The following is an 11935-nucleotide window of genomic DNA, read 5'->3' as shown; positions in this document are numbered from 1 at the left end:
TGCGCCGTAGGCTCGGCTCCAGCCCGGCCCAGCCCGGCCAGCCCGCGCGGCCCCCTCGCGCGCCCAAGGGGAAAGACTCCGGGACGCCTCCGTCCGGTAGCGGCCGGAGGGAGTTGGCGGCGGTAGCGGCGGCGGCCGGACGGAGGGGGCTGAGCGGGGAGGGAGGGAGGGCTGAGGTGTCCCCCCTGCCGGGTGGAATCGGCGCTGGCGGCGGCCGTGGTGGCGGAGGCGGCGGCGACGACAACGGGGGAGACGGCTGCCCAAGTGGGAGAGGCGGCGGCGGCGGACGAGGAGGAGGGGGAAGCCGCGGCGGCGGCGAAGGGTAAGCGGACGGCGCTGCGGGGCCTCGGCGGGATCCCCAGCCCGCTTCCCGTGTCGGCTCCGGGTAGGAGACCGGCTCTCCCCGGCGCGCGAGGCCCTTGTGGGGGCGTCCGCGCCTTCCTCGCCTTCTTTCTCGCTCCGCCCGGGTCCTGCCCGCGGTGGCGAGGCGCCGGGAGGCCCCCAAGTCCTGCAGGGCGGGTGGGGGCGGGGAGCACAGGGCCTGGCCTGGGCTCCGGGGCGCCGGGGGAGGGGGACCGAACGGGCCTGTCCTGGAGCTCAGCGCCGGGGAGAGCCGGGGTGGAGGTGCCTTGCCCCCGGCCCGCCCCCAGGCCTGTGATCTGGAAGCGGGAGGGAGCCAGACTACTTTTTTTTGGGGGGGGGGAACCCAGTCTGGATAAAGCTGACTCTAGGGGCCCAAGAGTTGAGGGAGAACCAGGGAAGTTATGTGTGTGTGGGCTGAAGAGGAAGCACATCGCTCCCTTTCCTTTCCGATTTTGCTTTCCTGCCGCCTTTCTCGAAGTGGGGAGCGCGCCCCGCTGTGACTAGGTGGCCCCCTTAGAGTCACCAGCCCCACCTTGAGACTGTGGTTGAAAGCGGGAGGCTGGCGAGGGTCTCTGGGCGTAGCTGACAGGTGACAGGTGGATCTGTCTGTTGCAGATGCTGTAGAATTGTCCCCTGCAGGGTTGTAGACCAAAAGTGTCAGGGAGCGTGTGAGTTTGTATTTACGTGTTTGGCCAAGTTTCATTCCATATATAGTATATTTGAGATGCTGAGTTTCCATTCAAGTCAGCTTAATTGTTAAGGAGGAATTCTTCAAATGTTTCTGATAAGAGGGGTTTCCAGGAGACTGTAGGGGATGTGCAGCCACACAGCGCTTTTCTTCTGGTCTCTTGAAATTTGGGTTCCCCGAAGCATAGGAGGCTGTTGGTAGATGGGCTTTTATTCACTGGAAAGTTCTCGGACATTAACGTTGTATTCAAGGCAATAGCCAGGCAGTATGGTTTTGCATCCATTTTGTCGGTTCTAGGTAAGTTAGTAAAGCGCCAAATTTTAGGGTCAGGTTGATTGACATTTTATATTAGAAGTTAGTTTCTGTCGTAGCATACTCAAAGATGTTGCTCATTATGCAATTTTAGATTTCGCTGGGAATTTTGGTGGGTACAATTTAGACCCTTTTGGCTTTCGGTTACCACTGTTTAACACTCTTGGTACAATAGCAGATTTTTGACACCTTTTCAAGAATACCCTTAAGGTTTCTGTGAAGGTGACTCCGGAGTACTTTTTGAACGTGACAATTTGAAACTTTTTTGAAGACATAGGCGTTTCTAATAAATGAAGAGTTGCTTTTTATATTACTGTGTATGCTTTAGCTGTCTAATTTGACTCCTTAGGGAGAATTAGATTCATGAGTTAAGAGCCGAGTTAGTAGCCAGATAGTCCAGGAAGGGTTCAGTAGCTTTTAAGATGTGTGTGGAATGAGTGTATTGAATGGTGGGACTATCCGTGTATTAACAAGAAATAGAACAAAAATTCCAGTGATTCAGAACTTCTGTTTGCCGCCCCCCACCAGTTTGTAATAGAGAGGGCTTTATGTTTTCAATCTTAAAGAATCTAACTGAAAGTTGAATATGTTAATTATTACATTATCCACTGAACATACACCATCACTTCATTTTTTTTTCATGAGGTATCTTTTTCTGAGTTAGAAATGGTTTCCAAAGGACACTATGAAACATCACTATTCAAAACCTTCTATGAACTCTCACAATAGAACCTGTGTTTGTGTAATTCATTTAATTAATAATAAGTGGATGAAATGATCAGAGGTGCAAATGATATGCTTCCTGAAAAGCAAATTTTAAATCAATCCCATTTAATTGAGGGAGCCACCTGTGTTTGGTATTCCATGGAAAGAAGCCCTTGCCTTTAGCTAAGAAGGCTATGGTAAGTTATGACACCTAGTAAAATGAGGGAAATTCTGCATAGTTAGGTGGGTACTACATACACCCTAATTAAGTCATTATTGAGTGTTTTCTACTCTGGCAAAAGTCAACATGATTGGTTTTTTGCCTCAACAGAAATAAAAGCTTTATTCTACTTCTATGTAAGGAAAATTACAAAGAACTGTGTAGAAAGCTGTTATGCACCAGTGAGCTGCATACATTTTGTTAGATAGGCGTAAGGTATATAGATTGCTTGATTTTTATGAGCTATGTGCTAGCAAAGCCCCTGTAGAATGAATTTTCTAAAACTGAAGTTATACACATACACATTAAATGTTTATTTTTATGAATATCAGAATACTTTTGAAAAGAAACTTTGCTTTACTCTAGTTTTTTAAGTTCCTAGAAATATTTATAATATATGAAGTTCATAGATTTAAGTTTTATTTCATATCTGCTTGGCTGGATTCACATGCCCCAGGAACAGCAACAATGGTTTTTTGTTTTGACTGACTTTTGCCATCTTTCTTTAGTAAGAACTCTTTAAATCAGGGGTTATGCTATGATAGAGACAAGTGTGAAGGGAGGAAGATGCTGGTAGAGGATTAAATTAACAGTTTGCATAAGTGTAGAAAGGTGGGTAGCGATGGCTGCAAGCACAGGAAAGTGACGCCTGGACTAGAGGTTTCTTTCTGATGGGCTCTCACAAGCTGTGTTTGTCCTCATTTGCCACTGTATTCAGATGCTAACAAATTTGGAGATACTGGCATTAAATAAAAATTAAATATATGTTCTTATTGCTGACTTCTGGCTTATGTTTCCCAAGTATTTAAAAATATTTTAATATTTTATGTCCCAATTCTGATTTTTAAAAAGTCAAGAACACACACTTTCTCAGAAAGGCAAAATCCCTAAGGAAATGCTCTTGGAGTTGCTAGGGACTCTACCCTGCGTTCTTTGGTTAATCTCATCTGTGAATGTTATAACTTGGAGACCAGCATTAAGGAGAAGGCTCTGTCTTTCATTTTCTAAGTATCCTCATCTTTCAAAACAGCCTGTTTATTATAAGTGGTGCTTTACCTTCTAGTTTTTGTTTTTCAAAGGAAATGGGAGGGGGTTACATATTTCACTTAGATTCTCTTGATTCTTTGCAGTGTTTCCGATTGTATCCTGAGCATGATGAGAATTGATAGCTGATAAGTTGTTGATGTTTGAAGATTTCTGTGGGATAGTTTTAGGTCTTGGCAGTTAAGTTTATTAATTCAAAACTTAATTTATGTAGATCCTCACCTCCATCTTCCAGTGGTGTTTGATAAGTAAGGCTTAATGTGACTGCTTTATTGAGCCCATTCATTTTATTTGTTTGAGATGGTGGTCTTCATTTGAGCCCAAGCTGGCCTCAGTCTCCTACTGCAGTACTTACAGGTGTATACTTGGCCTGTCTCATATTTTTAATCACAAGTTCCATTTCAGAATTTGGTACAACACACATGGTATCCTGGTTAGCAAAGAGAATGATACTAATGATCATTGAATTCCCACTGTGTACCAAGTTTTCATTCACTTTGTGTATTTGGTAAGCCCTAGTAATGTCTGGGACTCCTATAGATCCTAGATGTGCAGTACTAAATAACACAAAATTTTCTGTTCTCATGTAGTTTACATGTTAGTGGTAGAAGATACAATAAATAAATAAAATGTGTCTGGGGGCAAACACTGGAGAAAGAAAACAGGGAAACTGAACGATGCTTGTTTGGTCTGAGATCTGCAATGAACAACAGTTTTGATTTCAGAAAATAGAACTATCCAGTGACCTTCCTTCTTAGAAGAAGAATATCCTTTAAATCTTGGAAACAAAATTATATTTGTGCTTCAGTATTACAAATTGTTACAGAGCTTCAATTAGTAGGGATTTCCTATTGTTAGTATTTTAAAAAACTACTTTGTGACTCAGTAGAAAATTCTGGAATTTACCATCCTTGTTTGAACCCTACTTTTGGCCACTTACCACTTTGCCACTGTATTTAGGGCCAGTTATGATTTCTTAGGTTCTCTGGGGACATTTTATATGCAAGTCATAAGCTGTAGAGTGTGGATAAATTGTACCATTTTTGTTTGTTGTCTTTCCGGAACTCTGATTTGGTGACTGCAGCAAGCTCTCCCAGCACTATTGGACATTGTCAAATCTACATTTCATTGGCCACTTAAGGCAGCCTCACCTGTAGTATAATGTTAATTAAAGAACAGTCTGTCCCTGGTGCTTTCTGGAGAGTTGATTATGTCATGTATGTAGTCAGTGTAACAGAGGAGTACCATTATAGCCTTCAGTGGAGGAGCATTGTGGACCTGGCATCTAGGTTGATAAGCTGGATCTAAACACTTGGACAAATGGACAGCAAATACTGTATAAAATTCCAAATCATGTAGTCACTTGACATTTAGCATAGTGCATGCGTGGCACATAGAAAAAGTTCAGTAAAATGTTCACCTGTCAGTTTTTCCTTTATTTCAAAGACTTCACAAAATATTAAAGAAAACATTTACAAACGTGAAATGTACCACTTGTGAATGATATTTTGAAGAAAAACTGAATAGCAATTCAAACTGCAAATCTTTCTAACACTGGGAGATCTTTAAACTGAGCTCCTGGGGTAGAGCATGTCTTCCTTTCGTTGTCTCCTTTGTCCACGCTGGGCAGTGCTTGCCCTGGAACTAGTTCAGCAGGGTGTATCTTGAGTGGTTTGGAATGGACATCTTTTGTTCCACCACTACTATTTTTGTGTTTTTGAGACAGGTTCTACTGTGTAGACTGGACTGGCCTTGAACACACAGGGATCTGCCTGCCTCTGCTGCCAGAGTGCTAAGATTAAAGATGTGCTTTGCACCACTACTCTTTTTAGTAGTAAACTCCTGCGTTTGAAAGGTTAGATGTTACACTAGATTTTGTTTTGAAGCAGGGGTTTGCTGTGTACCCCAAGTTGGCCTAGAACTCAGTGTCATCCTTCTGCTTCTCCAGTGCTCTGATTATGGATGTAAGCCTGGTTGAACTTCTAATCCTAAGCATAGCCTAAATTGTTAAGTAAAATTTTTTAACTGTCTTGTTTTTAAGCCTAGCAAAACTTTTGAGAAAGAAAAATCCTGGAAATCTCAAGGAATGGCTTGATTATTTGCATCAAGGCAATTGTTTATAAACTGTTCCTATGCTGTTGACATGAACGTGAAAAGGGTAACAATGCTTCTTCCTACATGGAGGACCAAACCGTGCATGCTAAGCAAGTACTCTACCATTAAGATGGAGCCCCCATCCTTCTTTTTTAGTTTGGTACAAGGTCTGGCCAAGTTGTCCAGGCTGACCTCTAACTTATACTTCTGCCCCAACCTTAGGTGTAGCTGAGATGGAGGCATGTCTACCACATGATGTGGGATGTAGCAGCTTTTAAAGACAAAACAAAACTAATTCATGGATAATTATATACCTTAACTAACTTAAAGTTCAAGCTTATTTAATCTCTTTGAGGTAGTTTCAGTGGTATTGTTGATCTGTATTGAGTTTATGAATTTAAATGGCCCAGTCATTTACTTCAATTCCTGAAACTGAAGATAATGGTGTTTCCTCAGAAACAAGAGAAACATCCCAGCACTTTCCTTAGCAGCGACCATTCTTTGTATGTTTAAATGTTCACACTGGTCAGCTTTTTCCTGTTCTGATACAACCTACCCTCTACCTGATGGATAACAACTGGATTTCCTAAAACTTAAACCTGTCTAGGTCAAAGACCCTTGAGCCATTTCCACAAGACATTTCTTGGATTAAGAAAGGGGGAAAATTCACTGGGCTGGAGAGATAGTTCAGCAGGTGAAAGCACCTATGTGTAGAAAAGCTTAACAACCTGAGTTTGATCCCATGGACCAACATGGTAGGAGAGAACCGAATCGTACATGTGTCCTCTGACTTCTACAAATGTACTGTCGCAGGTGCATGCACATGATTGCCCTCAGACACACCCAATAGTGATAAAGCAAACAACAACCGAAAAAACACCCTCACAAACCATGTACACACTGCTGTCTGTTCGAATCTGGATACTAGATGAAGTGCCAGTTGAGTGGCTATGATTCTGTGGTTGTTACTCCTCTGCTAATCAGCTGTGGAAAGAAAATAGCACGAGGTGTCAGTCAGCTGCTGAGGCTCTGGGAAGAAAGTCTGATTCGCACACAGGTACAACAGAAGAGGACAGAAATAAAAAAATTTGTACTAGTTTATTTGCCTTTTTTTTTTTTTAAAAAAAGTGGCATTCTTGTTGCACTTAAGGAAAATACGTGGGTTAAACCCAGGTGTCCTAGTTGAAGTCCCAAAAGCTAAATACTAATGTACAGGTGGAAAGGTCCTTGGAGGAGAGAAAGAGATGAGACAAGAATTTTAGTAGAATTGTGTGGATACTGATCGCATGAATCCATTATAGACTAGTTTTGATAAGTGAATTTTTACTTCCCAGTTTATTAATTACTGTGAGTTATTAAATACGACTAATTTTGAGTGTTAACATTTTACTAACCTTTATTTGCATTAATGAAATTTTCACTTGACCTTGTATATATTAATGTTAGCTTTATAGTGTTAGCAGAATTGAGCACATGCTGGTGGTTTCCTGACTGTTAAGTCAGGTGGTCCAGTGATCCTGTTGGTCATATCAGTGCAAGACCTATGACAGCTCAGCGAGATGCGAGAAAATATTTGTAAATACAGATGAAAATTTCAGCTGGACAATTTGATTGTGCAAATCCAGGTAGGGAGTGTTTTCAGCAGAGAAACCAGTGAAGTCTGAATTCTAAAGAACTGGGGCTATGGGTGTAGAAAATTCACCTGATTTTGTACCCCTTAGAAACTGGGTTAACACTGCTTTTGAGTTAACCTCTTTGTTAATCTGTCAGATTGTCAGTCTCTGTCATATCAATTAAATTCCTTAATTTTAGTGTATTGGAGGCTTGATAAGAAAAGATCTGGCATTAAAAAATCACTTGAGTCAATTTCAAATTACTTAGTTATTAAATAACTTGTTCTATTATCATTGGAGTTTGTGTGCTAAATTATCATTCAGACTTTTATTTAAAGTCTTTTAATTATGTATTTATTCAAAATTTTTAAAAAATTATTTGTACACTTGAGTGAGTCAGATGCTTGGGAGCTGGAGTTAGAGCCACTGATTGAGAGCCATGTGATGTGGGTTTTGGGAACCAAGCTCAGGTGCTCTCCAAGACAAAATGTGCTCTTAATGGCTTACACCATTCTTCAGCCCCTCTTTCAAACTTTCTGAGCCAAACTTGTCTTAAGAAAATGAATATTGCATTACCTAATTTACATAGTAACTTTATATTTTCTGTATTTCTTATTTTACCTAGCAAAGTATCTACCTGGAACCCAGTAGGCATCAATGAGTAGCACCAAAATTGTAAAATGAATCCTATACTTTTTAAAAATAATATTCAGCTGTACTTATAAAGCTTCTTGTATAGATAAGTATTTGCTTTTATATTCTCTTTGCAGGGGGAGGGGGGAGTAAAGCATGTTGTGAGCCTAGTCTTGAAGGGTTGAACCATCTTTCCAATCCTACTTCCTTATTCTTGATATTCTGTGGACTGTTTGTATCTCCACTTTTACTTTATACTAACCTTTATAGATTATAGGTTTTTATGGTGCTTATCATAAGTAGACATAGAGAAGTAGACAATGCAGGCACAAACAGTTTTGATTTTAAAAAAGGGATTTAAGAGTACCTGTAATCCCAGTACTGGGGCAGCAGGCATCAAGGAGGCTCAAGGTTATCTGTAGGTTCTTGGTGAGTTTGAGTTCAGCTTGGAATGCATAAGACTGTCTCAAAAAAGGAGAGAGAGAGAATTCAGAACAGATAGCATGTTCAGTTTAAAGCCACTGAGCACAAACACCAGTATTCTTTCTATGCACTAAGGTAATGTTCACACTGTGACTGGCATGTTGCAGAGGACTTGAGAAAAGTATTACTCTGCTATTTTTCTGATAATTTCCCAGAAAATGGGGGGTGGGGAACAACATGTATACATGCACACGTGGAAATGGGGATTTTAAAAGAAAATTCCCACTTCCACATATGGTGACTCTACTTACATAGAAAAGTAGAGGTTTTCAGACTGTAGTGATTGGTTGGCCCGAGTGAGACACTCATTCTCTTCATGAAATTTTCCACTCATGAACAGTGACATACATTCAGAGGATGACTGTCAAGGGCCAGTGTTGCAGTTTTGAAAGTGGAACAAGTACCTTTTAAGGGAGATAACTAGTCCATGGGAAAATTAAGCTAATGATCATAACTAAACCTAGGTACTAATTAGTATTTCAGTATGTTTATTGTGTCACATTAAAAGAACACCAGGATTACAGCACAGTCTGTTGGCTATCTACTTATTATTACAGCTAACTCAGAAGTTTTGGATTCCTGCTGTGCATCAGGTACTTACTAGGTAAAGGGGATGGTCAGATTACTAAAATGTTCTTGTTCTAGAGATGTGTGCAGAAGAGTGTGATACATTGTGATAAATGCTCTAACCTGGTTCAGCAAAGCCCTTTAGGAATCTACTGGAGGGATCGCCTGATTCAGTAAGCAATAAACAACACAAAAAGACTGCACTTAATCTCAGAGTGAGTAAGACAAGGGTATGCCATTTCACGCATAAAGAAGCATACCTAAAACGTGGAGGTTGGAAGGTCTATAAATTGTGAATAGTTCCATGATACACAGAACCCTGGTGGTGTTGGAAATGGAAAGTGAGGGAGAAAACAGCATAAAGATCCTTGTGTACTCTGTAAAGAAGACTGGCTTCATCTTGTTACTGATGGACACAAGTACTGAACATTCTAAAAAGCCTGGCTGCAGTGGAGCCGGGTTAGAAGGACATGTAGGCCTTATGCTGTTTGAGAATTGACAGGGATGGGATCGGAATCCAGGCTGTTAAATTAAGGAAGGAGTTAATAATGGACTTGAGGGAATACTAAGTGGGAAGTAGAGGTAAAGATTACACATCCCTGGCTTGTGTTCCTGGTAAATTCTGACAAAGTTCACCGGTACAGAACAGACCAAGGGAACAGTGAATTTTGGAAGTTGTTTGAATTTTCTGTATTGAATTCAAGATTCTTTTGTAGGGGGAAAAAAGAGCATGATTTCTATGTACATGGAAGAAAATGGGAATTTTTGTGTAGTTTTTGAGCAAGTATTTGCATAAGAAATGATGATGATAAGTGTTACCAAATATAAGAAGTAGCAAATGCAGAAACCTATGCACAGGAGCCTATTTGCTATCTCCCAGGAACTTGGGGGTGTGGAAAATAGGAAATGATATATGAGTATGTACTTTCCATGTAGATTTTGATTGTGCTAAGGACTTCAGATTTTATTCAAGATGAACTAGGAAGCCAACAAGAGTCTTAAGATAAACTTAGTTTGCATTTCCCTTATTTCGTAGAACTATTAATTGGTGTTTCTATATTAATCTTTCTATAATGTATACAGATTTTGTAGTCATAATTAGACTGCTGTCAGTACTTTATAATCATCACTAAGAAACTCTTTTGTCTTCCTTTATAGTCTAGCTATTTCCTTCAACCTTAATCCTAGCAAACACCAATTTGTTTCCTTACCACATTATAATTTTATCATGGAAAATTGCATAAATGGAATTATACATTGTTACCTTTTGAGATTTGCTTTTTATTTTGACTTTACCTAGTACCCTTGATCCATGCAAATTGTTGTATGAATCAATAGTCATTCCTTGTAATGCTGAGAAGCATACTATTGTTAGGGTGTTCTACAGTTTACTGAAGCATTCATTAGTTTGAAGGACTCTGGGGTCTCCAATTTGACATTATAAAAATAAAGCTTGGGATTATGTGTTGAGTGTGCACATGAATGTACCAAGGTGGGAAGTGAAGAATCAGTCTGGACTTCCTCATTCATGAGGAGGATCCCAAGGTTTCCTTACTGTTCTCTGTATTGTTGGATGAAGTACCACTTTTTACAAAAGACACATTGTCTATTTCAGCAGAAAAGACTAACTATTGGAAAAGGTTTATTCTTGAAAAGTAGCCAAATTGTGTGCAGTTTCTTTGGTGAGCTGGTCAGGCAGGACCTTGCATGAGACAAGTGAAAGGAAGGGAGGGAGGGAAAAAAAAAGCTATTATTTTCCCTAACAATAAATGAGATCAGGGGACAGCGAAGTGTACCAAATAGTCAATATTCGTTGGGAAACAGCATGATACAGAAAATCAGGGTTCCAGCTAGGCCTCAGAGATGTGGCATATCAATATGTAAAAGTCAAATACATGTGGAAAGGCAAATAGATTGGTGAATACATGGACAAAAAGAGTATGAGGCAGTAGCAATAATTGAGGCTTTTTTTTTTTTTTTTTTAGTTTTTTCGAGACAGGGTTTCTCTGTGGTTTTGGAGCCTGTCCTGGAACTCCCTCTGTAGACCAGGTTGGTCTCGAACTCACAGAGATCCGCCTGCCTCTGCCTCCCGAGTGCTGGGATTACAGGCGTGCGCCACCACCGCCCGGCTAATAATTGAGGCTTTAACATTGAATTTCTGTGTGAAATACAAACACAACTCCCAGCTTAAGTTTATAACCCCAAATTAGAGAACCCAGTCCTTCAAATTAGCATATGATTAAACTGTGGTATACCCAACAGCAGTATAGTTTTCAACATTAACGAGAAATGAACTATTGATACTTGTAACAATTTAGTTGGACCAAGGGCATTAGAAAAGGCAAACCTCTGTTTGGTACAAGCTCCTCTCCAAATCATGTTTATAGCCTTTAGTTCCCAAAGGTTGATGTGTGTGTATATATATGTGTATATAGGTAAGGAGATTTACAGTGAACAGTTTTGTACATGTTTTCATGTGAAAATACATTATTATAAGAAACAATTAGACCTCTCCAGAGTTATTGTCATTTTACATTGCACTTAGTAATGTATAAGAGATCTGGTTTCTTTGCGTTTTCCCCAGCACTTGGTACTGTCAGTATTTTTCATCTCAGCCAATCTAATAGTTGACATCACATAGCTTACTTTGTATTTCCTAATAGCTGGTGGTATAATAACTGTTTTCATGTGCTTCTTTGCTGTCTGTGTGTCCTTGGTTTGGTATGGTGCCTATATTCTAACTGGGTTGTTTCCTTCTGCTGAGGTTAAGAGATTCTTTATGCCATCTAGATCCTTGTCTCTTATTAGTGATTTGCAGACATTTTCTCCTAGCATGGGACTTCTCTCTATGTCTTCTTAGCAGTGTCTTTACATAGAGTAACTTTTGATTTGGATGAAGTCTAGCTGGTCATTGTTTCTGTTCATTTTATCTTTTTGGATTGTGCCTTTCTTGCCACCCCTCAGAACTCATCTGTTCTCAAAGATTTTCTCCTGTTACGAAAGTTTTCTAAAAGCTTTATATATAACAATAGAGATGTATCATCTATTTTGATTTAATTTTTATATGAAAATCTGATGTTTAGGTTGAGTTTTTTTTGACTTGTGAATGACTATTTGTTCCAACATTATCGGCTTTTAAAACTATTCTTCATTGACTTGCTTTGACAAAAAATCACATGGCTGCCGGGCGGTGGTGGCGCACGCCTTTAATCC

At 40.2% G+C, this 11935-nt stretch overlaps 2 protein-coding genes across 3 annotated transcripts in view; one reads left to right on the top strand and one right to left on the bottom strand.

Annotated features, from left to right (window-relative positions):
* The window catches only part of LOC106144427 (basic proline-rich protein-like), a 2118-nt gene extending 784 nt beyond the window's left edge, over positions 1 to 1334 (bottom strand). The window contains exons 1-2 of the mRNA XM_013354986.1: positions 1192 to 1334; positions 6 to 659 (exon numbers count right to left, since the gene is read on the bottom strand). Coding sequence (XP_013210440.1) covers positions 6 to 659; positions 1192 to 1334 — 797 coding nt within the window. The remainder of the gene's footprint in view (positions 1 to 5; positions 660 to 1191) is intronic.
* The window catches only part of Tab2 (TGF-beta activated kinase 1 (MAP3K7) binding protein 2), a 56218-nt gene continuing 44394 nt past the window's right edge, over positions 112 to 11935 (top strand). For both annotated transcript variants that reach the window (XM_005370642.2, XM_005370643.3), the window contains exon 1: positions 112 to 322. The gene's annotated coding sequence lies outside the window, so the exon portion shown is untranslated. The remainder of the gene's footprint in view (positions 323 to 11935) is intronic.

This window comes from Microtus ochrogaster, unplaced genomic scaffold, assembly GCF_000317375.1.
Source record: "Microtus ochrogaster isolate Prairie Vole_2 unplaced genomic scaffold, MicOch1.0 UNK82, whole genome shotgun sequence".
Lineage (NCBI taxonomy): Eukaryota > Metazoa > Chordata > Mammalia > Rodentia > Cricetidae > Microtus > Microtus ochrogaster.
This window is presented reverse-complemented; position numbering and strand designations above follow the sequence as displayed.